Below are 27,603 nucleotides of genomic sequence, written 5' to 3' on the forward strand. Positions count from 1 at the left end.
ATCTTGTTTAATATCTCAGACCGTTTATGATATACGAGGGATTTATGAATATTACATTCTAGTTTTTTCACTGGCGTCAGTGTTCGTTCAAAAATGGCTCTGAGCACTATGGGACCTAACTTCTGAGGTCATCAGTCCCCTAGAACTTAGAACTACTTAAACCTAACTAACCTAAGGACATCACACACATCCATGCCCGAAACAGGATTCGAACCTGCCACCGTAGCGGTCGCGCGGTTCCAGACTGAAGCGCCTAGAACCGCTCGGCCACCTTGGCCGGCTCTGTGATCGTGACGGAGACCTTTACACATTCCAGTTTCTGGAGATAGTGATATCCTTCGAGGTTTAATGAAGAGTTCAGTATGTTATCTAAATTTTATATGCAGCAGCATATGACTTAACACACCAAACCGAATTCGTACCGAGCCCTGTTCTTCACTACAAACTTCACGAATTTCTCGCAGTTGTTTAGCTAATACCGAATTATCATAATAACTATGACCTTTAACGAAATATTAGGTAATTCGTCATAAAGCTGACGAATGAAGCTGTAAGGTGTGTGATACTCAGAGTTTATTACCGTATAGTTTCTCTAAAATTGTTTGAGATAGATTGCAGATCGGCCAGCTTGGACGGCTGACAGGTTACGCGCGCAGCAGGCCTGGCGCTATCGTCGCATTCTGAAACGTTCAGCACATGCCGGCAACTACGGTTTCCTCCATTCGTTCGCTACTGAACTGTCAAAAGTCGCAATTAATTTTAAACGCGCTATAATTCAATGTTCCTGGATTCACAGTGTTAAGATTCACAGTGTTAAGAGTGTGCCGAGAGTACCACATTTCAGGTATTACTTTTCACCATAGACAACGAAGTAGCCGACGGCCCTCGCTTAACGACCGAGATGAGCGGTATTTTTGTACAGTTGTTAGTGCTAATAGACATGGAGCAGTATGTGAAAGAACTGCACTAGTCAAAGTGGGACGTTCGGCGAACGTAACAGTTTGAGAGGTGAAATTGAGCGTCACGTGGTCTGGCACCAGGCGATAGATCCTTTGGTAGTAGTGTTGAGGCCGCCTGCAGTGCCTCTCCTGGGTTCGAGACCAGGTCCGTTTGATCATAAACGACTGGAAAACCATAGCCCGGTCAGATGAGTCCCGATTTTAGTTGGTAAGAGCTGATGGAAGCGTTCGCGTGTAGAGCAGACCGAACGAAGCCATTAACCCAAGTTGTCAACGAGGCAGTGTTCAACCAGATACTGGCTCCTTAAAGGAGTGGGCTGTGTTTAGATGGAATTGGCTCGATCGTATGTTCCAGCTGAACCGGTCATTGCCTGGAAATGGCCAAGTTCGCCTACTGGGAGAACATCTGCAGCGAAATAAGGATAGAGGTATTATGGATAACAATGTACCATGTCACCGGGCCACAACTGTTCGAGATTGGTTTGAAGAACAATCTGGAGGATACGAGCGTATGATTTGGCCAACCAGATCGCCCGACATGAATCCCATCTAATATTTATGGGACATAATTGAGAGGTCAATTCGTGGACAAAACCCTGCGCCCGCAACACTTTCGCAATTACGGGCGGCGATAGAGACAACATGACTCAATCTTTTCTGCAGGGAACTTCCAAGGATTGTTCTTGCTACGTCGAATTGCTGCACTACACAGGACAAACGGAAGTCAGTCACGATATTGCGAGGAGGTACCCCATCACTTTTGTCGCCTCACTGTACATCTCAGCAGTGTGTATAAATTTTTCTGTCTCGTAACTAGACGGAGTGTTCCTTCTTTGAAGATCCACTGAAGCTACTGAAAAAAACAAGTTCTTAGCTGAAAGGTCTGTGCTATATTGTCACTTAACAAACACGAGATACTACCAGTTTCGCACCAATAAACGGTTCCTGACCAAAAACGAAATACACTACTGGCCATTAAAATTGCTACACCACGAAGATGACATACTACAGACGAGAAATTTAACCGACAGGAAGAAGATGCTGTGATATGCAAATGATTAGCTTCCCAGAGTATTCACACAAGGTTAGCGCCGGTGGCGACACCTACAACGTGCTGATATGAGGAAAGTTTCCAACCGATTTCTCATACACAAACAGCAGTTGACCGGCGTTGCCTGGTGAAACGTTGTTGTGATGCCTCGTGTAAGGAGGAGAAATGCGTACCATCACGTTTCCGACTTTGATAAAGGTCGGATTGTAGCCTATCGCGATTGCGGTTTATCGTATCGCGACATTGCTGCTCGCGTTGGCAGACATCCAATGACTGTTAGCAGAATACGGAACGCCGTGCTGGATCCCAACGGCCTCGTATCACTAGCTGTCGGGATGACAGACGTCTTGTCCGCATGGTTGTAACGGATCGTGCAGCCACTTCTCGATCCCTGAGTCAACAGATGGGGACGTTTGCAAGACAACAAGCATATGCACTAACAGTTCGACGACGTTTGCAACAGCATGGACTATCAGTTTGGAAACCGTGGCTGCGGTTACCCTTGACGCTGCATCACAGACAGGAGCGCCCGCGATGGTGTACTCAACGACGAACCTGGGTGCACGAATGGCAAAACGTCGTATTTTCGGATGAACCCAGGTTCTGTTTACAGCATCATGATGGTCGCATCCGTGTTTGGCGACATCGCGGTGAACGCACATTGGAAGCGCGTATTCGTCATCGCCATAGTGGCGTATCACCCGGCGTGATGGTATGGGGTGCCATTGGTTACACGTCTCGGTTACCTCTTGTTCGCATTCACGGCACTTTGAACAGTGGACAATACATTTGAGATGTGTTACTACCCGTGGCTCTACCCTTCATTCGATCCCTCCGAAACCCTTCATTTCAGCAGCATAATGCACGACCGCATGTTGTAGGTCCTGTACGAGCCTTTCTGGATACAGAAAATGTTCGACTGCTGCCATAGGCAGCAAATTCTCTAGATCTCTCACCAATTGAAAACGTCTGGTCAATGGTGGCCGAGCATCTGGCTCGTCACAATACGCCAGTCACTATTCTTGATGAAGTATGGTATCGTGTTGAAGCTGCATGGGCAGCTGTAACTGTACACCCTGTACACGCCATTCAACCTCTGTTCGACTCAATGCCCAGGTGTATCCAGGCCGTTATTACGGCCAGTGGTGGTTGTTCTGGGTACTGATTTTTCAGGATCTATGCACCCAAATTGCGTGAATATATAATCACATGTCAGTTCTAGTATAATATATTTGTCCCATGAATACCCGTTTATTATCTGCATTTCTTCTTGGTGTAGCAATTTTAATGGCCAGTAGTGTAACTTATAAAACGAATATCATTCCGTTAATTTTAATTCACACCGAACATTGTCTCACTAGCAGCAAATGTAAGCATAGAACTCGCGAACTCTGATCAAATTTACGTCAATCAGTAAATTGTTTGAAAGTTCATACGATATTTGTAAGTATATAATGTTCGATCTGAGTTTACCATTGTTCAGTGATATCAGTAATCGCTGAGAATGCACTGGTGTTCGAATGTGTTTTTCATTATTCTTGTCCTGTTAAAATGTCTCTTTCGGCAGATCTATCTAAAATTGAGCGGGTTTTCAGTAGCAACTTACTTACTGTCTCTGTGTTTCAGGCTTATGGGTGACTGGCCCAACACATATACCTTCACAAAGGCAATCGCCGAAGATCTAATACGCTCTGAAGCCGTAGGGCTACCCGCCTCGATCATCAGGCCCTCCATAGGTAAGTTCAGCTGTTATATCTCCATGAGATGTACGTTCACTTAAACCGTTATGGCAGAGCTAGAACCACGGTTCACTAGTTGCTGTCAGCACGCGCGTATGGGAACCATATTTCTTAGGAAGCAGAAAAATAAATAAAGCAATAGTGTAACGTACACATAATGAAGTGTGTTCACAAACATGATGTTTGTGGAGCTCATAGAACAAAGATATGGCAGACGTGAATTTAAAAAGTAACAAATTACACCATCACTAAACACAATTTGAGGTAAAAGCTTAATATGAAGCACATTGAGAATGAATGTTTGTCTTCATTGTTTCGTCCAAGTTGTTGACAAACGAAAATTATGCTCTTCTGCATCTACATCTACATAAGATACGCCGAAGCCACCGTATGGGGCGTGCCAGCGGCTACCCTGTACCACTACTAGTCATTTCATTTCCTGTTGCACTTGCAAATAGAGAGAGGGAAAAATGAGTATATGCCTCCGTATGAGCCCTAATTTCTCGTATCTTATCTTCATACTGATACAGGGTACTCGCCGCCACGCACCATACTGTGGGTTGCGGAGTATCTCTGTAGATGTAGATGTCTATCTGACGGTTTACATGTTATCTCCGTTTTGCTTTGTGCTGGACTGCGTTTTCGGTAATTGTTGGCATGCCTCATTCTACCCTTATTACTTCGATTTTAATTTTGTCATCACTAGTGAAGCTTTTCATAGATCTTAAAAAATCATTACCGATGCTTTTAGTTGTCGTATATCTTTATTTCACTATATTCACAGTTCTCCCTCATATACTAAAGTTGCAACTGCCATGACGTTACAAAATTTCAATTGTATCTCTTTCCCTGTTTTACTCTTAAGTGTTCTCATTGCACCAGAAACAAGCTGGTAAGTATTAGTTTCTGTTTTCTATGTATCGACTTGTCGTTCGTATGGTACGTCACTTCCTTAATATCTGTAACGGACTACATTTTCTATCCGTTTATTTTTGAAGACTATTTCTGTTCGTATTATGTGAATACCTAAAATGGTTATGATTTTAATTTTATTTATAAATATAGTCAGATTGTAGCTTGCGGATGTCGTATTTAGTTTCTGCAAGGCCATTTGTAGTTTATCGTCGCTGTCTTGTATGATAGTTTAACTATCCGCGAATAACATCGCATTAATATGTTTAATCCTGGGGGTTTTGCTATGGGCTGGTACCCTTACATGGAAAAAGATTGACACTGGAAAGTGTCTCATCGAGCCTCGGAACAATTCTACTAACATATAAAACACCCCGGCATGAATAAGGACATGAAAAAAGGATTAATGGACGTATCTGTTGTAAAGTAGTGATAATAATAATAATAATAATAATAATAACAACTTCGCGTCGCACAATGGCCAAGTGGACATTTTCCTATTGGGCGCCACATCAGCAACTTGCGCTTCCTTAAACTATCCCTGTTATCCAAACGGGGAAAGGGGCCTAAGTTTAACAGTGACCTTCTCACAGATATAAAATAGAACAATAGCAATCACTACTGCATACATTTATGACTGGGAAGGAAGGTGCAACTTTCTCTACATTCCGGATGTGCATGATGTAATTATAATTTCACACAATTTCATCACTGTATTACTTGTCCGGGAAATCATAAACAGCATTACCAAAAGCTACTGACACAGCGAACTGACCACCGCAGCAGCTGCAGAAGACATAGGAACTGTGGTACCTGCAGTCTGCATAGTTTCGCATACTGCAGACAACGCCCTGTTCATGCAACCATTGTCACTGAGAGAGACACAGCACTGGTCGAGATTCGGGAGTAAAACAGTCCATATAGCCGTCTGGCCATCCTGTGTTAGAATTTGCGTGATTTGTCAAAATCGCTTAAGTTAAATGCTGGAACGGTTCCTTTGAAAAGGGCACGAGCGATTACCTACCCCATCCTTATCCAATCCGAGCTCGTTCTTCGCCTCCACTGACCCCGTTTTCTACAGAAGTTTCATCTGCCTTTGTTTTGTAGCGATCTTTCTCTGTCTCTTGCTATCTTTACCATTTGGTTGTAGTTCCTGCAGTTCATTCCACTGCTTCTCTGTATTATGTTAATGAATGTTCTTTTCCGTTTAATTAGTTTCAGTGTTAGTAGTTCATTGCCAACTGCCTTGACACAATGGTAACACCGGTTCCCGTCAGACCACCGAAGTTAAGCGCTTGTCGGGCTTCGCTAATACTTGGCTGGGTCATCGTCTGGGTCTGCAGGGTGCTGTTGGCAAGAAGGGCGCGCTCAGTCCTCGCGAGGCCAACTGAGGCGCTACTTGATTGAGAAGAAGTGAACCGCTGACGGAAATTCATAGCGGCCGGAAGAGCCTTAGTAGTTCGTTGCACATCTTTTTCCGTCTAGAGTGTTTCTGTGGCTCTTCTCGACATACATATTTCTTCAGAACTATGGTTTAATATAGTCCCAATAAATTATTGTTTCTGTATTAACATCATCGTTCGTAAATAAATAATTCTTGTTTCTACAGGTTTGTTTGGTATTAAACTGGTCATTTGCTACCCATTATATTTCTGTTGTCATCTCTTTGTAAGGACACAGGCGATGCTGTCGCCACTGCCTCTTGGAGGCAGTGCCACTGAGTCCGGGAATCCCCGTCATGCTAGAAGCAGCGAGAGTTTTTTCGCTTGCCGTTCTGCAGGGCGCGGGATGGCCGTCTGGCGGTAGTGACAGGACGGAACGGTGGAGCGAGTGCCTAAGTTCTTGGATTGTAGTGGCAATGGCTACCTCAGCGAAAGAAATAGAAAGCCTATATGAACGTACTTGTTAGTATGAAAGAGCTAAGGCAGACAGCAAATATAAGTTGATATTATTTGATTGAATTATGAAAGGATGGTGCTTCAATATTCTATCCCTATCTCAGCTACCCATTCACGTTAATGATAATTATTTGTAACTAAAGTTTCTTGTTCAGGAGGTGGAATGGAGTGAAAGTACATTTCCCACTAGATACATGGTCACGGCTAATTAGTTAGGCACAAATTCCTTGGGCGGAAGATCCCCGTTTTAGCTGTCGAACTGAACTTTTGCCCGATTTCCTAACATAAAACAGACACATAATTCTTCATGCTTTCCTGGCGGTCTGTTGACATCTTGGATATTCGGGAATCCAGCCGGATGTTCGCGTCGTTCTCGCACGATATTTCAACAGCGTGCCTCGCTGTCTTCTTCAGGTGCTACCTGAGACTGGTCCTTGGGTCGATCGAGTCCAGTATCTATACCTGGGAGGAGCTGGGCGTTCCCTAATCGGTCCGCGCCGGGTCGAGTGTTCCATCTGTGGTCCGCGCCCGCCAGACTCGGCTTCAACGGACCTCTCCAGTCGCAGATGTTCCGATTGCCGTCGGCGCCCGTTCTGCCCGTCCTCAACGGATGTGGTTATCATCTGAGGTGTGTCAGACCCGGTCTGAGATGTTGGGTACTCTATCTCCTGACTGTTACTATGATTTCCACTTCTGTTTCGTGCTGGGCGCTCCCTAATCGGTCCGCGCCGTCTGAGGTCCGCGCCCGCCAGACGCGGCTACATTGTCCCTCTCTGGTCGCTGGTGTTCCCTCCGCCGTCCGCGCCCGGCCTGGCCGTCTTCTGAAGTCGAGTTCATGATCTGGGGTGTGTCAGATCTGGTCTCTAATGTCCGACACCTTGTCTCACGGCTGTTCTCTCGGTCTCCACTTCTATTTCTTGTAGAATCCCGGAGTGTCCTGCATTGAGTTTTCACAAGCTCAAGCGCTGGATTCCAGGCAGTGCTGATTTGGTATCCCGAGCCACGGTTGATTAGATTGTCTGTGACCTTAATCTCAATGGCTTCTTTAATAACACTGTCCCAAAATCTTGAGGTCTGTGTCACAATCTTGGTGTCATTGTAATCCATTGAATGACCAAGTTCCAGACAATGCTCTCCTATGGCTGATTTAGTTGCCTGCCTGTCTGGTATGCCTCTGGTGTTCTTTACACCTGATGTTCACAGTTCTGGTGGTCTGGCCAATGTATGACATACCACACTGGCATGGTATGTTGTAAATACCTGGCTTGCGTAGCCCCAGGTCATCTTTTACATTCCCCAGCATAGCCCCAATTTTGGTGGGTGGGCAAAATATGCTCTTGATGTCATATTTCTGGAGAATCCTGCTGATCTTGGCAGAGATAGGTCCGGCATATGGCAGGTATGCCATCTTCTTTGCCTCTTCTGGTTCTTCTTCTTGATCCTTTGGCCGGTTAGCAGACAGCTTTTCCAAGAAAATTATTAAAATAACCGGTGAGGGAGGGTTAGCTAATAGTTGTAACGCACGGCAGAACTTGGGACTGTAGCAAAAATCCGGAGAACCGAACTGTAAATAATGCGACCAAGAAGAAATAGAGTGAACAGCAAACAGACGCAGTGTAATTTGGATACCGTAACCAGATGCCACGCCAGTCTTCGCAGTGGCTTATAAGGCGTTTGTTCAACCAATTTTTGAGTATTGTTCACCTACCTGGGATTCCTACCATGTTGGACTGATGGAATAGATATGGAAGATACAACGAAGAGAAGCGCGTTTTTCCGCAGGATCGCTTAACCGGTGCGAGAGCGTTACGGAGATGCCCAACAAAATTCATTGACAGGCGTTACAAGAGAGGCGTTGTGCATCACGGAGAGATTTAGTATTAAAATTTCGACAGCGCACTTTTCGGGAAGAGTTGGACAACATATTACTTCTCTCGACATATTTCTCAGAGAATGACCATGGGGAGAAAATTTGAGAATTTAAACAAATAGGGTTATCGACAATTTTTCTTCCCATACGCAAATCGCGAGTGAAACAGAATTGGAGGGCTCAGTCAGTGGTACAAAAAGTACTCTCCTCCATACACCAGTAGGTGGCTTGCGGAGTATGAATAGATGTACATGAGGAAGACACAGTATGCAGCAGCTGGCAGACGGAGAAAATTCTAAAACGTAAGTGTCGCAAGAGCTTAGGCCATTAACAACGATGAGAATTTAGACAGAAAACTAACAACAGTGTGGACTGAGATTTGCTATAGGGTGAAAATTGGAAAAAAGTGTGTAAAAAGGACGTGTGATGTGTATAGTAAAAGTTTCAATTTTGTAGAGAGGTGGTTAAGAATTTGTTGTGACTATAAGAGAAAGAAATTTAGCAAAATGGAACCGTTGGATCCCAGAAATAAAATCGAACGGGCGTAGATAGACAAGGAAAGTGGGTTTTGTGAAAATGGAGAATTTTGACGTAAGTTGATAGTAGAAAATCTGATAAAAGAGGAAGATATTTCGACAGAAATAATCAATTATCCAATAGGGAGTTGAAGAGAAATACGTCTACCAGAGCCCTCGTTTTTCTGCCATGTACGAGGGTTGGAATTTTAATAATGTCAACTATTTATTTACAGCTCGCACAAAATACATACGTGTCTCACAGTTTTACTGACCTTCAAAGTAGTCACCAGCATTGTGTATAACCAGTTGCCAGCGATCTGGAAGTCGTAGGATACTCTTAGCACTGTCAGTCGTGTTGACAGTTCGAGCGACACGGTTTATTATCCGACGAATTTGTAGCAGTTCTGAAGCGAATGCTGTGAAGTGTTTCCTTCAGTTTAGAAATCGAACTCACGAGCGCTTAAGTCAGGGGAGTGCAGTAGGTAGTATAGCACTTAGCAGCCCCATCAGTGAAACGAGTGAGTAACAGCTTGCACTGTACGTTCTTGAACATTGTCCTGCAAAATGATGGCCAGGTCCCGCAGAAAGTGTCATCACGTCTGTCTCTATGATGTTCATTTTTGTAACACAACCTACGACCATCTTAGAGACAGAAATGATGACACTTTCTGCAGGGCCTGGCCATCATTTTGCGGGGCAATGCTCTAGCACGACAGTCCAAGCTGTTACTCACTCGTTTCACTGATGGGGCTGCTAAGTGCTATACCACCTACTGCACTCCCCTGACGTAAGTCCTCGTGAGTTCAACTCGATTTCTTAACTGAAGGAAACACTTCATGGCATTCGCCTCAAAACTGCTACAAATTCGTTGGGCAATAGACCGCGCCGTTCGAACTGTCAACACAAATGGCACTGCTAAGAGTATCCTACGACTTCCACAACGCTGGCAACGGGTTTACACAATGCTGGTGACTACTTTGAAGGTCAGGAAAACTTTGAAACACGTATCTATTTTGTACTAGCTGTTAATAAATAGTTGCCACTATTAAAGTTCCAACCCTTGCACATGACAGAAAAACGAGGGCTCTTTTAGACGCAGAACGTTGGCTTTGTGCGATAGCAAATAACGATTATAACGAGTTATTACTATCTGGAGTAGAAATGAAATGTGTGCCTTTAACTGGTTTTAAAATTAAAGGAGCTATTGGGAAGGCTGGAAAAACTATTTGCTGCTAATCAATGTTAAAATCGAAAATGGGAGAAGAAACTTATTGTGTTAAATCTGTCACGGTGCTTGGATTAGAAGAGGGATTTGTTATTGGTTTGATTGGCTCTCAGAGAAAATGGCGGAAATTGACTACTGGAAAAGTGAACTGAGAATAGCAGAAAACGATGAAATAAAAAATAAAACGCAGTTTAAAGAAGGAACAGCAATATATACAAAGTCTTCAGGAATTTACCATGTGGTTGTGAGGGAGGACTATGTAAAAGACAGAAAAATGGCAAGGAAAACGACAGAACACTGGCAAGGGAAATCGAAGAAGATGAAGATCACGTAGAATGCAAAGAACAAGATGGACTCACCCCAGAAGGAGTACGAGCGAAGATGAAAGGCATCGCAAGCATGGAACCCAAAGGAACGGAGAAGTTAATTAATTTGTTTTTGGAATATAGAAAAGTATTTAGTAAGAGACATAGCATCACAAAAGGACCGCCATACAGAATTAAAAGGAAGCCACATAAGCCGTCTTTTTTACTACCATATAAAACACTACTTACTCAAAACTGGCTGTGGAAAAGGCAGTGCGAAACGTGTTGTCGTCATCAGGTGTGATCGAACGGGTCAGCAGTCGGTAGAACATAATCTTAGATGTTCTTGCTAAGAAAAAGGGTGAAATTCGTCTGCTTTCGGGTGCTCGGCAAGCGAATACAGTATTCCATCGGGAAAGAGATAGACCAGTAAATATCGAACAATTTCTTCAGAAATTCAAAGGGATGCAATTTTTCATAAGTTTAGATTGGTAACCAGCTACCACTAGTTACCCTTCTATATGATAGCTATTGTTACCAGTATCGGATGATACCTCTTGAGTTAAACGGTAGTCATCCGGAAATTAGACGGAGTGTTAGGAGAAAAGTTATTGAAGAAAACTGCAGTTTACTTTGACGATTTGCCACTATTTAACAAAAACTGGGAAGGACATCTGTAGGCTTTAAAATAAGTATTTTCGAGGTGTGAGTCGTCTGGGGCCCGTTTGAATGTTGAAAAATCGGAATTTTCATGAAAGGAAATTAACTTTTTGGTCATATAATTGATGCTGACGGTATAAGGCCGAATCTAGACAAACTAAGGGGTATAAAGGAATTTCTATTGCCAGGAAACAAAAAACAGCATAAAACTTTTTTCGGGTAATGCGGATTCTGCCGTCGATTCATAAGTGAACAAGTGCTGAACAGCATAACGTATGATCCTGATCAGATAAATGTACAGAAGACTTTCAGAAAATTAAGGAGACACTATGAAATGCTACAACACACTAGCCAACAGTGGAAATGTAACTATATCGACCTAAGGCTACAATATATATATATATATATATATATATATATATATATATATATATATATATATATATATATATATATTTTAATATGGGACACCTACAAAGATACTCCAGTATCACTCCCACGAACGAAGACGACCTGCTCATCCACTAAAACTACTTATGGATCCTGTTTAACTGGAATCGAAACGGGCCAACAATGACTTTTCATGACTGGAATATTATGATGATGATGATGATGATGTAAAGTCTTTTACCGTCGATATTCATGTAAGACAACTGCATATAATAAAATGCATTATTACTCATATAAAACTAGTATGCAGTAGTTAAAGGGAAGAACACTATCATATTTAAAACAATTTAACATTTCTCAAAAATATTTCATGCACAGAACAAACCTTATGCGGTCATTCATGTTTGCGTATTTACATATTTTGCACTAGAGTGACTATTTTTACCAACCTTTCTGAGACTTAACAATCTGTCATACATTTTGGTCCTTGAGGAAGTAGCTTCCAAAATATTGGTGTTTTCATATTACCAGTGCTTACTCATTTTTGAAAAAATTCTTTCTATTTTTGTATTTGAGCCTGGAAGGTAAAGGATAAATTCTATAAACGTGGGAATGTTGTTATTACAATGTTTTTCTTGCTCTATTATAACTTTTTCTTCCTGAATTCTTTGAAAATTTGCATCCACCTATCCTGTATTGCTATATTGTTAGCACTCCATGCACATAATTTTTCTACTAAAAGTACCTTAGCCATACAAAAGTCATCAAACAAGAGTGACACAGGCAGGATTAAATAACCTATGTCTTGTATTATTGAAACACTGGCCTCCACATATCACAAATTTGGTTTTGATCTCAAAGTAGATCAACCGAAATAGGTGTCATGCGGAAAATTCTAACTCCATTAAAGTACTGTAGATAGTCATATGGTAAACTGTAGAACATGTTTACAAATGAATAAAATCTATCCTGAGCTGGTCGGTCAGACTCATACAGTTTCAGTAACAAGACTTTTAACTTGGGGACTCAAAACATTAGCTACTATTTTTCCTATTTTTTACCTACGTTTTTAGTAGTTCACAACAACGCAATGCTTCTGAAAAACTAACATTCAGCCTTTCAATTTCTAGAATACTTGTTTGAAAGATATATAGCTGACTGTGCGCAAACCAGAACCATAATTCTGATTCCTCGTTATTCAAAAATGAATGCAAAGCAGCAGGGCACCTTGATTCTGACAGAAAAATGATTTTAAAGCAGGATACAATTTTACAATCCTTTAAAATGCAGGCAATAATGTTGACCACCTTGTGCTGATGTAACCCAGTACTTGGTGATATTCAATATTCACAAGTTTGCAGAGTTCCTTTAGATGTTCCATCCGTACACTGTATATATGGAAACACTTATAAATTTTACCCACGATGTTTCCAGCATCGACTGGTTACTTGCTTAACGCTGTTTCCACACTGTGCTGAATAATCAATCCCTACAAGAGACTTTGTCAGACTTACTTCTAAATTGCTGAAAACGTTTTCCTTAGCTTCTCTCCTGACCCCGTAAAACACATTATTCATATTATCATCTGAGAGGAACACAAATTTTGATTCCAAATTATGGGATTGTAGAACATGCAGTACACGCTGTGATAAGAAAGCTGATGTTCTATTTTCGACAGAACAGAAATTCTACAATTTTACACTTAACCCACCTTCAGGTTTGAAATATCATACAATGAGAGGAAGTAATTTAGTAGGTTTACGATTGCTAGTATCGACAGAAACGCTTATAGAATTCACTTCATTAAGGTCTTCAGTAAGAAACTATTAACACCATGGAGCCAACACATTATTAACAATACATTCTGTTCTTGTCCTTGCACAACTAAACTTGATACCATACAAGTTCTTAATTATTTTCGATGTTGAGCCCGTGGAGTTATAACTGTGACTGTGACACACTGCGGTAAGCAAATGTTCCTTCTGGCACAGCCAATTTTAATTCTTCATTGCCTGAGATAGAAGGAAATCGTAAAAGTTACTAACACAGTAAGAAAAATTTGCAGTAGTTAATAACAAAAATATAAGATTTCAATAATCCATTATTCTGTCAACATACCTAATGTTGTACTGGATCAGAAGGCGCTCTCATCTTCGATGATGTTGGTGCAGCTGTTGAACCCAGTTTACGTTACTTAGTTTTATCGTGCTGTAAAATGTCTCAACTTCCACCATGTGCCATGGAAAATATGTTGTGGCAAGTTGTGTAACAAACCTCACAATTTATTTTGGTACTTTCCCAGAAAGGATACTTTTCCTTTAGTTTAGTAGAAAACAAGCCCTTGCGTTTAGGCTTAATTTGAAGAAATGTTCTATCGCAGTAGGGAAAAGAAAGATTCTCTGAATACTGAGTGTAAATACAGTACTGAAATGATTATTCAAAAAACTGAACAAGAGCACATGCGCTTCTTAAAGCATTCGTGACTCAACAGTCACCACTGAGCTGAGGTCGACACAGAATGCACAGAAAATGAATAACAATTGTCGATTTCCCAATAAAAGAACAAAACATGTCACTAAATTTAAATCTTCCACAAACAATGGTTTTTACTTTTCAGCTAAGTTATGCATTGTTGCTGATTGAAAGTAAATTCTAACATGGTTTAATGCAATCCAGATATAGGAGGCGTGGAAGGGGTGAAAGCAGGGGAAGTGACTGTTGACCGTTGCAATCTTGTGTGGAAGAAACAGTTATTTCAACAGAAACCTAACAAAGATAATAAATCTATAACATAGAAAAAAGGTAATTTTACGATGTATTTTCAAAATTACAAATCCCAATATTTTCAGACAATTATACATAACCTAAATACAAATCAGCAGTATTAATTTATGTCTCAAAATGTATTTGCGAAATATCAGTGTACGGGAAATTTGTATGTCCCCACGGGGGACGCCGGACACCTGGGCCAGGAAGGGGGACTGTTCCGTTTTTTACGGGCTTCCATCGCCCACGCTGATAACTAAAACGACAATGAAGAACTTTCGTTTCAAGTTAAAGGGTTCTGCATTTAATTATAATTATATTCTATTAGCAGTCAGTGTCAATCCCCTCCCGTGTAGCCTTCGAAATCCCACTGATAGTAGACGGAGTAATGAGGTTTCAGGCAACAACAGCAGCTGTTTGTGCTATGTCGCTATTTTTCGCCGGAGCCGTAGAAACAAGAGGAAGATGAAGGGAGAAGCAGAACATGTTTCATTTAAGCGTAGTTTCAGTCAGTTACAAGCTGTGTTTTTCTCTTGTGTTGGACTGATGTGTTACTGAAGTCTAGTTACTGCATGTAGCCATTGTAATTCCTGTTATTCATAGTGCCTCGCAAATGCATAAACAGTGCTGACAATATTTGCTACCTATAACGTCATATGTTAGCAAGGCGTACAGATTATACTTTGGCTATGAAATTCGGGACTAAGACAAGCCCTGGGTTCCTCATGTGTGTTGCATATCTTCGTAATTGAATAGTAAAAGATCTTCGATGGACTTTGCTACACCCATAATCTGGCGAAAATCATCGAACCATGTGAATGAATGTTACTTTTGTATGACAACTCCCTTAACAGATAGTGTTTCCAAAAAGAAAAAGTCCTCCTTCGCGTATGATAACATACTCTCGGCCATGTGATCAGTGCCTCACGGAGAGATGATGATCATGATATTTGGTTTGTGGGGCGCTCAACTGCGTGGTTATCAGCGCCCGTACAATTTCCCAAACTTTGCTCAGTCCAATTTCGCCACTTTCCTGGATGATGATGAAATGATGAGGACAACACAAACACCCAGTCATCTCGAGGCAGGTGAAAATCCCTGACCCCGCCGGGAATCGAACCCGGGACTCCGTGCTCGGGAAGCGAGAACGCTACCGCGAGACCACGAGCGGCGGACCTCACGGAGAGAGACTGACTGTCCCCTCTGTGATAGTGACGAGAGCGGTAGCGAAATCACTGCTGCACCTTCAAAAATCCAGTTTCTTTTTTTATTTTTAGCTATGAGCATACAGAGATTCACAAAGTAACAGTGTCAGTGTCAACTTTATGTCCTAGCGAGAGATATGGAATTAACTAGAGGTAGAACTGAACTGTTGGCCTCAAGATTACAGCCGGCCAGTGTGGCCGAGCGGTTCTAGGCGCTTCAGTCTGGAACCGCGCGACCGCTACGGTCGCTCAGAGCCATTTGAACCAATTGAACCTCAAGGCTACAAGAGTGAAATTATGTTGATAAAACGGTAAATGTGGCTGCATTCCGTAACAACCACACGCCATTCCTTCCATTTCTTTCGCAAGTGAAAAAACTTGGTATTTTGTAGTGATGTGCGAGGCCTAATGGCAGTTATTCGCAGGGTACTGACTGCAAAAGTTGCCAATGAAGGTTGTTCATTGATTCCTCCAAAGGAAGTCTCAAGTGTGTGCTACTGCGTAATGGTAACTTGTTACTATCGATTCCGATTGGGTATGCGCCTTACATGAAAGAGACAAAAGATAACACGAAACTTTGTTATTGCGATTAAACTATGACAAGTTTAAATGGCAGATATCCAGGGACCTGAAATCATAGGCGTATTACTTGGACTACAGTACGGGTAGATCCAATTCTGTTGCTTCCTGTGCCTTTGGGATAGCCTTGGAAAATGCTTCACAACAAAAAGGCAGACTCCAAAGAATTTGTTAGTTCCATGATAAACCGAGACCTATGAGGAAAACATGAAGGACTTGTGAAATCTGCCAAAAGATTAAAATATCAACAGTGCAGGCCAAGGGGTACATACGCCAGTTATAACCGAAAGAAATTAAAGAAACAGTCGCTGTGGATGTAATCGAGCCTCTTCCAAAATCTGTGGTGGCTGTAAATTATATGTGAGTGACCACTGAACTATTTTCCTGTTACATTAGGTTGTATCATGTTAGAAAAGCAAGAGCACATAAAATGGTAGCAAAAATCATGAAGGAATACTTTAAACATGTGTGTATACTAAGAAAAGTGATAATGGAAGTCAGTTCATAAGTATAGTGTGGACGCAAATGTTAAAATAACGTAGAACCCGTATTTATATCCAGATACAGACCAGTGCCAAATCTGGAAGATTGGGTTACTAAGGAAATTAACTTTTTATGTACAGTATACAGTCGTAATAAACATAGTAATGCGGTACATTGAACGGGTAACGATGAAGATGTAATAAATTATGTGCCTCATTACTCTATGGGATGTGCTCCAGTTGAGTTCAAATAAAGTATAATTCAAGAAAACCTAAGAAACATGCCTGAGGAAAATGTAACATGGAAAGAGAAACCAGAGAGGCAAAACCAACGCATCTGAAGAAGGCAGAAGAATAAAAGAAGCAATTTGACGAGGTGGTTGACGCTATCGTGAATCGTGAGTGAGACTTAGTGCTGATATGAACCCATGTCAAGTCAAAGAAGGAGGAAGGAGAAATAAAGAAGTGTCACCATGTGTACAAAGGACCATAGAAACTTATAAGGTTGGTACACCCAAATGCATTAGAAGTGGAAGAGCACTAACGTGGTAAATGCCACGGTAGCGAGCATGTGTAAAATAAGGAAAGATATAATATACTGGGTGATCAAAAAATCTGTATAAATTTGAAAACTTAATAAACCACGGAATAATGTAGATAGAGAGGTAAAAATTGACACACATGCTTGGAATGACATGGGGTTTTATTAGAGCCACCCCATATTGCTAGACGGGTGAAAGAACTCTTGCGCGCGTCGTTTGGTGATGATCGTGTGCTCAGCCGCCACTTTCGTCATGCTTGGCCTCCCAGGTCCCCAGACCTCAGTCCGTGCGATTATTGGCTTTGGGGTTACCTGAAGTCGCAAGCGTATCGTGTTCGACCGACATCTCTAGGGATGCTGAAAGACAACATCCGACGCCGATGCTTCACCATAACTCCGGACATGATTTACAGTGCTGTTCACAACATTATTCCTCGACTACAGCTATTGTTGAGGAATTATGCTGGACATATTGAGCATTTCCTGTAAACAACATTATCTTTGCTTTGTCTTACTTTGCTATGCTAATTACTGCTATTATGATCAGATGAAGCGCCATCTGTCGGACATTTTTTGGACTTTTGTAGTTTTTCGGTTCTGATAAAACCCCATGTCATTTCAAGTGTGTGTGTCAATTTGTACCTCTCTATCTACATTATTCCGTGATTTATTCAGTTTTCAAATTTATACTGACTTTTTGGTCACCCGGTAAATCCACTTCAAATGTTTGTGGATTAAAATAAATAGGATAGATAACTGGGAGAATGTATCTGAACAAAGATCAGTGACAAGAGTGTGTTGTATACAAGATATCATTATTTGGCCTTGTTGGTCGATGGTGCCTAGAACTATAAAACAGTTAGAAATATTTCGTAAATTCAACATGTGTATAGGATATGGACGCTGTTAGCCAGTGCAATGCGTAAGATGAACTGTGTACTGGTATAATGAACTTACTACCTTTGTTGACACGGGTTAAGACATGATGCAGGGGCTACCCATCTGCCATCTGAAGCTGCTGTTGGTGTTTATCACATGTTGCATGGTAAACCGCCACCATGTGAGGGCAACACCGTACCGTGAGGCAGTACGGTGTTGAGCCGAAGCAGCTTTGGAACTACGCTAGCAGCCGAGATCGGTGCGAGTAAGAACCGTTCGGCTACATTCGGAAACAATCGAGTGCATCAGTACAGCAAGTCGTCGCCAGGAGCAGCAGCATCGCTACGCTCAGTAAGGCTGTAAGGCGAGGTTGCTGTGGTAAAACCCCAGCAACCGAGATGGGCGCGGCTTGGAGCTACTTGCCCGCTTTCGGGAAAACCTGAACAGTGCACTACAGCGACTCATCGCGAAGAGCAATAGCGTCGCTGTGCTCAAGTGTGGAGGTGAGGCAAGGCAGAGGCAGAGCCACCTAGTAACAGAGATTGGCAGCAGATCACGACATACGCGGCTGGCTGTGTATGGGCTCAACATCCGCGGTGGACAGCTGGGAGACAGCCGATATACAGCATAGTCGCTCTGTCAGTAGCACGGCTTTGCTTTGAAGACAGGCATGTGCGAGGCAATTGTGCGACGCAGTGAAATGATTGATGCTTGTGCTGGATCCTTTCCCTATTGTTTTAATAGTGTTGAACCCCGTGCAGATGTGGTTAATTACTGACCAGACCATACGGCAACTGCTTAGATGCTTGACATTTTTCGCCAACCTGAAAAAAATTACAAAATGGGAAATCTTATAAATTAAAAAAATATTCATGATAATATGTATGTAAATTCCTTCTTTAAATGCTTTTTAAGTGCTTTCTCTCTTTGTATCTCGGAGAACCAACGATCAGCTAACTAATGTTTCCTTACTTACCTTGAGTAATCTTGATGTGCCCTATTACATATGGTGTATAGCTAAATGTAAGAAACATGATTTAGATAGAATGTTGTGGAGGGACTCGTTCATTACTATGATATCTACATTGTCTTCTTTTCGTTACTATATTGGGTGCTAAACGTACGTGAAGTGAAATGATTGGGAGCAGTGTTGTTTCTCTTGCAGCAGATATGCATACAGGAAGTAGACTATGTTTTTTTATATGCAAAGTATTGCTGTGTGTGAGTTCTTAAGGGACCAAACTGCAGAGGTCATCGGTCCCTAGACTTACACACTACTTAAACTAACTTAAACTAACCTATGCTAAGAACAACGCACACACCCACGCCCGAGGGAGAACTAGAACCTCCAGCGGGAGCGGCCGCGCAGTCATTGACGTGACGCTTGCAACCGCGCGGCAACTCCACACGGTGCAAAGTATTTAATGTTTACAAATTTATCTTATGTTTTACGTGTACTCGATTCCCTATATTGAAAGCTTTTTTTATCATTGTCAAAAGCCAGGAAATGTTAAATTTTATTTGTCAGTTGTGCTACTAATACTTCCTGCTGATATTATTTGGTTCTTGCGGAATTTTAATTTCTCGGCAAGTATATTTGTTTTATTTTCAGAATTTTGATACAGACGATGCCATTTCAGTATCAACTTAAGCCTCAGGCGATACTGCCTCTTGGAGGTAGCACCGCAGATCCGACGAATCCCCATCATTCTAAAAGCAGAGACAGTTTTGGCGCTGTCCATTACACAGGGTGTGGAAAGGTAGTCTGGCGGTAATGATAAGACGGAATGGAGGAGCGAATGCCTAATTACGCGGATTATGGAGGCTAAGGTTACTTCTGCGAAATAAATAGAAACTCTGTATGAAATTGGTTATTAGTGTAAAAGAGCTAGGGCAGATAGGTATTAAACACAGATAAACCAGAACACTGTGACCACCGACCTACTATCGGTATAAACATGTTCAGGCGGTGGCAGCGTCATCTGTCGAAGAAAGACTGCTAGCCAAACACATGCACAGTGCATGCAGAATCAGTGGGCGGATGATGATGATGTTTGGTTTGCGGGGCGCTCAACTGCGTGGTTATCAGCGCCCGTACAATTTCCCAACCTTTGCTCAGTCCAATTTCGCCACTTTCCTGGATGATGATGAAATGATGAGGACAACACAAACACCCAGTCATCTCGAGGCTGGTGAAAATCCCTGACCCCGCCGGGAATCGAACCCGGGATCCCGTACTCGGGAAGCGAGAACGCTACCGCGAGACCACGAGCGGCGGACGAATCAGTGAGCGTGCAGTCCATGTGCGGAATGGGGAAGGTGCACGATCCATCTGTTTGGCTGGGGGCAGATTATGTTGGCCCACAGGCTCGTCACGAGGTGTTTAGAAACAGCACGACTTGTCGGGGTTCGAAGAGTGTTGTGGTGAGTGTCCTCAACACGAGACGAAACCGAGCTGAGACCTAGTCCAGGCGTCGTGGGTTTGGGCGGCCGCCCCTCACTGCATATTTCAGATGTTGTAGGCTGGGGAGACTGCGAGACTGTTAAAACACAACAGGCGGCGACTTGTGGCACAACTAACATTAGACATAAATGCTGGGCGGAGTACAAGTGTGTCTGAATACACGGTGCTCCGACCACTCCTAACGATGGGCCTCTGCAGCCGATGATCCAAGCATGTGCCAGTGTTAACACCATAACGTCGGCAACTACGATTCAAATAGGTACACAATCATCGACACTGGACGTTGGTCCAGTGGCAGAGCATCATATGGTTTCTTCATGATGACGGTGCGAATGTGCGAATCCGTTGTGTTCCAGGACAAGAGCTCTTTGATACCTGTACTGCTGGACGAAGGCAAGCTGGCGGCGGCTCCATTACGCTCCGTGGAACACTAACATGGGAATCCATGGGTCCACTGGAGGTCGTGTAAGGCATCTACATCTACATCTACATCTACATGACTACTCTGCAATTCACATTTAAGTGTTTGGCAATCATACTCTCTCTCTACCATTCCACTCCCGAACAGCGCGCGGGAAAAACGAACACCTAAACCTTTCTGTTCCAGCTCTGATTTCTCTTATTTTATTTTGATGATCATTCCTACCTATGTAGGTTGGGCTCAACAAAATATTTTGGCATTCGGAATAGAAAGTTGGTGACTGAAATTTCGTAAATAGATCTCGCCGCGATGAAAAACAAAGCAAAGATGCTTTAATGACTTCCACCCCAACTCGCGTCTCATATCTGCCACACTCTCTCCCCTATTACGTGATAATACGAAAAGAGCTGCCCTTTTTTGCTACCTTTCGATGTCCTCCGTCAAACCTACCTGTTAAGGATCGCACATCGCACAGAGGACGAACGAGTGCAGTGTAAGCTGTCTCTTTAGTGGACTTGTTGCATCTTCTAAGTGTCCTGCCAATGAAACGCAACCTTTGGCTCGCCTTCCCCACAATATTATCTACATGGTCTTTCCAACTGAAGTTGTTCGTGATTTTAACACCCAGGTACTTAGTTGAATTGACAGCCTTGAGAATTGTACTATTTATAGATAATCGAATTCCAACGGATTTATTTTGGAACTCATGTGGATCACCTCACACTTTTCGTTATTCAGCGTCAACTGCCACCTGCCACACCATACAGTAATCTTTTCTAAATCGCTTTGCAACAGATACTGGTCTTCGGATGACCTTACTAGGCGGTAAATTACAGAAACATCTGCGAACAATCTAAGAGAACTGCTCAGATTGTCACCCAGGTCATTTATATAGATCAGGAACACCAGAGGTCCCAGGACGCTCCCCTGGGGAACACCTAATATCACTTCAGTTTCACTCGATGATTTGCCGTCTATTATTACGAACTGCAACCTTCCTGACAGGAAATCACGAATCCAGTCGCACAACTGAGACGATACCCCATAGGCCCGCAGCTTGATTAGAAGTCGCTTGTGAGGAACGGTGTCAAAAGCTTTCCGGAAATCCAGAAATCCAGGTGTATGCATCACGAGGGCCCAGAAGTACCGTATAATGGTTGCAGATCATGTACACCCCTTCATGAAGCTCATGTTTCCCTAGGGAAATGGCATTTTTCAGCAACATATAGCGCCATGTCACTAGGCCAGTAGTGTAATCGAGTGGTTCGTGGTACATAGTGGCGAGTTACAACTGATGTCCTGGCCCCCCAACTTGCCAGATTTGAACTCAATCAGACGCATTTGGGAGGTGATTGAATGTGCAGTGAGAGCTCATCGTCCCCTTCCTCGGAATTTCCTGGAATTTGGTGACAGGTGTATGCAGATGTGATGCCAACTATCTTCAACGACCTACCAAGGCCTTTCAATGTACGAATCATCGCCAATGTTATCTGTGCCAAAGGTGGACATAGCTGGTGTTAGGTAGGTGGTCATTATGTTTCGACTGATCGCTTTAAGTATGATATTATTTCCTTGAATAATGAGACGACATTGTTTCGATATTCAGTCTTCTCCTTACCTACTTGTTCATATTAATGACAATTATTTGGAAAGAACTAAAAATTTTTATTCAGCAGGTGCAAAGGACTGAAAGGATATGTACGAATAGGTACACACTCAGGCTAATTATTGGGCTGATAAATAAACTCGTAGCGTTTTTTTATGAATGTAATGAACATAACAGGTGCACATAACAGGGCCATTAGTCATCAATAATATATGCTCCTTCACTATTTAAAGCATTCTGCCAACGCTGGGATAACTTTCCGGGTCCGCTACTGTAAAACTAACGTGGTTTTGAGGTGAACAACTCGTTCAGCCGTGCGCGGAGCGCATTTTCGTCAGGAAACGAAATTTCTTGAAGCTTTCTCTGTAGAATGGGGGAAAGCAGAAGATCTGACGGCTCGAGGTGGGTGCGGAATGAATTTCCAACCCAACTTCTGTATAATGATTTTTGTCAGTCTAGCAGGCTGCGGGTAGGCTTTATCGTGGAGTAACACCATTTCACACAGTCTTCCTGGTCGTTGTCCTTGGATTGCGTCTGCAAGACGTCTCAGTTGTTGATAACAAATGTCAACAGTGATGGATACACCTTGGGAAAGCAATTCATAGTACACCATACCGTTGTTATTCCACCAAATGCATAAACTTATCTTGCACGGATGTGTACAGGTCTTTGTGCTCGGAGTTGTTGCTTTGTTTCCGTTCAACCATTCCTTTCTTTTCTTATGGTAGCATGAAGATACCATTTCTCGTCACCTGATTATGCCGTACCCATACATCCGAGTTTTGAACTTTCGCCATTGCATGCAAATGTCGCACGATGATGGAATGATAACAGCCCATCACGTCTGCCAGTTCTCGAGTACACTGATGTGGATCATTGTGGGTTAATGAGTTTAAAAGATTTTCGTCAAACACCGAAAGTGTCCCTGAATGTGGAGAGCGGCTAATGCCAAGATAGTCCTCCTTGAAACGAGAAAATCCTTTCCTTACTGTGCTTTGCCTAGTGGAATTGTCCCATACACGCAGCAAATGGTTCTGGCTGCCTCCGCTGCTGTCACCCGTCAACTGAACTCAATTAGTAGAATATCACGGAAATGTTCCCACTTCTCAACTTGATACACTTTTTTTTTCAGCGTCCAGAGCTCCACTCATTATCTCCAACCGACAGGACGACAATAGTGAAATATAAATAAAAATGACAGTCGATAAATAACCCCATCGCACGCAAAATAGAAACTCTGCGAACTTATTCGTCAGCCTAATACTTAGACACATGTTTCTTGGGCATAACATCCCCCTATACCTTAATATAAAACAGATAGTTTTTCCTTGAAGGAAATAACGGAAATTGTTGAAATGCCCGAGGGGAGAGGGGGAGGGAGGGTAGGAAATCTTAGATCTTTCTGTGTTTCGTAAGTATAAAATACTTTCCTAACGAAAGTCATAATATGGCACACAAGAATTCTCTCAATATACGGAACTAGTACAGAAGTAAAAGTTGTGGTCTGTCAGAAACATTACACATAAAAAAATAGCGACTTACGACAACACTGATTATTAATGTGGTGTCAAACCCCCTGTGTACCATCTGACGTCCTCCATCTCATTGTCAACAAAAATTAGCTCGCTCGCCACTTACGTGGGAACATCCCCAAGTGTCAATAAACGATCTTGATTAAACTTGGCGGGTGTGCAGAGGGGGCAATGTAGTGCAACACTTTTTTATTGTTTTGCCTAATTTTACTTTTAAGGTGAAATACTCACCCCGAAAGGTAATTTCTCGTTTCGGATTTAGAGGGACTGACTTCAAAACGAGCAATATATATAAAAAAAATGATTTTATATAAAATATACATAACAATGTTTTTTTTATATATCGTCGTTTCGAAGATATTACTTCTAAATCTTAAACGCGAAATTACCTATTATGGTGCGTTTTACCCCTTAAAAATAAAATTGAACGCAAACAAAAAATACATAGTGCTCTATTTTTGTCCCCATACACGCCTGCCAAGTTTCATGAAGATTGTTTGTTTACACTTGACAATGTTGTCTTATTAGTGGCAGACATCGGTCAGACGGTTTTATGGTGATATGTTGTTGCGTTCCTGCAGTGTTGAGCACCTACCAGGAACCACTGGCTCTGTGGGTGGGCAACATGTATGGCCCTACTGCCGCAGGGGCCGGATCGTCTGTGGGACTTCTGCACGCCATGCATATGGATCGCAGTGCGTTGGTGGATTGCGTGCCTGCAGACATGGTGGCCAACGCCACCCTCGCCTGTGCGTGGGACACCTGGTGAGTCCTCTGTCTGTTGCAGGATCAGATCCAGCTTTCAGATCTCTGGCCTTACAGGTCCTTCCGTGCGTTTCCCCCCTCCGTCCACCAAACATAACCTGCGCTACCCCCTTTCTTATATGCCACAGATGTTTAGTACATGAATAATAATGAAAATAAAATATTATGATATAATAATAAATTGTTTGATTATAATAAAACATATAAAATAATGTAACACAAAAATAATAAATTGTTAGCATCATTGATTAGTACATCATATTATAAAACTAAGAAATTTCAATTAGAGGAATAGAGAAATTGAAATCATGCATCAGAAGAATGTCCCAAGTATATGCATAGTCAATTTGTATTAATAACTGTAGTAGCTTAGATTAAATAATTATTTACACAATATAAAATGTTGGCTGCAGAAACATTCAGCCTGTAACTGTATATCTTTATCTGGTTGGAATTGTAGCGGTCACAAACAAGTGCATCAACGAAGAGAGACGCTTAAGAAGTTAACTGAAAAGAAAGTTATTGTGTTACAGGCTGCTTGTAGCTTCCAAAATTCTTTGGCGCTTTCGAGACAATAAGTGTACATTCTGTGTAATTACTGGGAAGTTATCAGCGAAATTTGTTATTTTGTATATGCGCAAGTATAGTCGCTTCTATTAATTTCTTTTCTTTTACTTATTTATTTTTGGGACTACCACATCAGTAATTGCGTCGAATGATTGAAGAGCGCCGACGTGGCATGAACTCGACCACTGAAATAGTGCTGGAAGGAACTGACACCATGAATCCTGCAGGTCTGTCCATAAATTCGTAAGAGTGCGAGGAGGTGGCGATCTCTTCTGAACAGAACGTTGCAAAGCATCCCAGATACAGTCAATAATGTTCATGTTTGGGGAGTATGGTAGCCAGCGGAAGTGTTTAAACTCAGAAGAGTGTTTCTGGAGACACTCTGTAGCAATTCTGGACGTATGGGGTGTCGCATTGTACTGTTGGAATTGTCCAAGTCCATTGGAATGCGCAATGGACATGCATGGATGCAGGTGATCAGACAGGATGCTTACGTACGTATCGTTTCTAGACGTATCAGAGGTCCCATATCAGACGTCCCACACCATTAGTAAGCCTCTACCAGCTTGGACAGCCCCTTGCTGGCATGCGGGGTCCATGGACTCATGAAGTTGTCTCCATACCCGTACAAGTCCATCCGCTTGATACAGTTTGAAACGAGACTCGTCCGATCAGGCAACATCTTTCCAGTCAGCAACAGTCCAATGTCGGTGTTGGCGGGCCCTGGCTATGTGTAAAGCTTTCTGTCGTGCAGTCATCAAGGCTACACAAATGGGCCTTCGGCTCCACAATCCCAAATCGATGATATTTCGTTAAGTAGTTCGCACGCTGACACTTGTTGATGATCCAGCACTGAAGAAATCCGTGGAAGGGTTGCACTTCTGTCGCGTTGAACAACTCAGTTCTCTTCAGTTGTCGTCGTTCCTGTTCTTGCAGCATCCTTTTCCGACAGCAGCGGTGTCGGAAATTTGATGTTTTACCAGATTCCTGGTATATGCAGTACACCCGTGAAATGGTCGTACGGCAAAATCTCCACTTCATCGCTACCTCAGAGATCCTGTGTCCGATCGCTCGTGCGCCGACTATAACACCACGGTCTACCTTAAATGTTGATAACTTGCCAGCGTAGCAGCAGTAGCCGATCTAAGAATTGCGCCAGACGCTGGTTGTCTTGTATAGGCGCTGCCGACCGCAGCGCCGCATTCTGGCTGTTGACATATCTCTGTATTTGAATACGCGTGCCTATACCAGTTTCTTTGGCGCTTCAGTGTATAAATATCTACGAGTTTCTAATGTGGCGCAGAACAATCATTGGCATCTAAAACTGTCGGCAAGTCCCTTGGGATTAAGAAAATAATATTAAATGTTTCTTAGTGGAATGTTATAAAATGGCCAGAAAATACGTGTCGTCCAATCCATATGTTCATTGTAAGAATCTCAGAGATGTGTACGATTGTGAGCGGGAGAATTTTGGTAAATGATATCCCCTACAGGTAACAATATCTGCTTGAGAGAATGAATATGACCACAATACCTGATCCATTGCCTTGAATCAGAAAAGTAGGCGAGGAAGTGAAGATAAAACATGTAGGAAGTCTGTGACCATCCTAAAGAAATGAGATCAATTGAAAATGAGGACACAGGACAAAAGAAAAATGGGGGAGAAGCGATGCTGTTTGGTGTTGTTTAAGGGGCTTACCTGCTGAACTGTCACGGGCGTCAGGCTAACGTGCAATGCCGGAGCTCCACAAGCCAGCGGGTAAATTTTTGTAGCTTAGGAAGTTGTATCACATTTCGAATAGAACATAGTTATTTCTCTTCCGAAGAAAACAAGACCGAATATATCCAGAAATTGAAGCACAATCTGTCTGGTGTCACTTGCATCAAAATACTAACAACAGAACTTTGTCGAAGAACGGAAGGGAAAACTGAAAGTTGATTACATAAGAATGAGTCTGGTTTCAGCAGAAGAAACGGTACCTGAGTAGAAATTTTAGCATCGTGTTTTATCGTACCACAGCACCAGTGATTCTGAAACCCTTTTGGTGTTGGCAATACCTCACCTACACCATGAGCTGTGGTGTCATAAGGTTCGGTTATACATCAGCTCTCTAACGACTTTACATTTGCTAAACAGCACATCTTTGGTCCATTATAATTTAGTGGGCAGGTTAACAAAGAAGTTTTATAAATACCTAATTTGCATAAATTAATCCTGTGTCACAAACAATGTTATCAAAAAATGATAACAATCGTCTGAATAAAAATA

At 42.4% G+C, this 27,603-nt stretch overlaps 1 protein-coding gene across 1 annotated transcript in view; it reads left to right on the forward strand.

Moving 5' to 3' along the window:
- Positions 1 to 27,603, forward strand: part of LOC126142862 (fatty acyl-CoA reductase wat-like) — a 156,638-nt gene that overhangs the window by 73,454 nt on the left and 55,581 nt on the right. Inside the window, exons 4-5 of the mRNA XM_049915292.1 lie at positions 3,637 to 3,746; positions 24,584 to 24,767. Coding sequence (XP_049771249.1) covers positions 3,637 to 3,746; positions 24,584 to 24,767 — 294 coding nt within the window. The remainder of the gene's footprint in view (positions 1 to 3,636; positions 3,747 to 24,583; positions 24,768 to 27,603) is intronic.

Source organism: Schistocerca cancellata, unplaced genomic scaffold (genome assembly GCF_023864275.1).
Source record: "Schistocerca cancellata isolate TAMUIC-IGC-003103 unplaced genomic scaffold, iqSchCanc2.1 HiC_scaffold_756, whole genome shotgun sequence".
In the NCBI taxonomy this organism is placed as follows: Eukaryota; Metazoa; Arthropoda; class Insecta; order Orthoptera; family Acrididae; genus Schistocerca; species Schistocerca cancellata.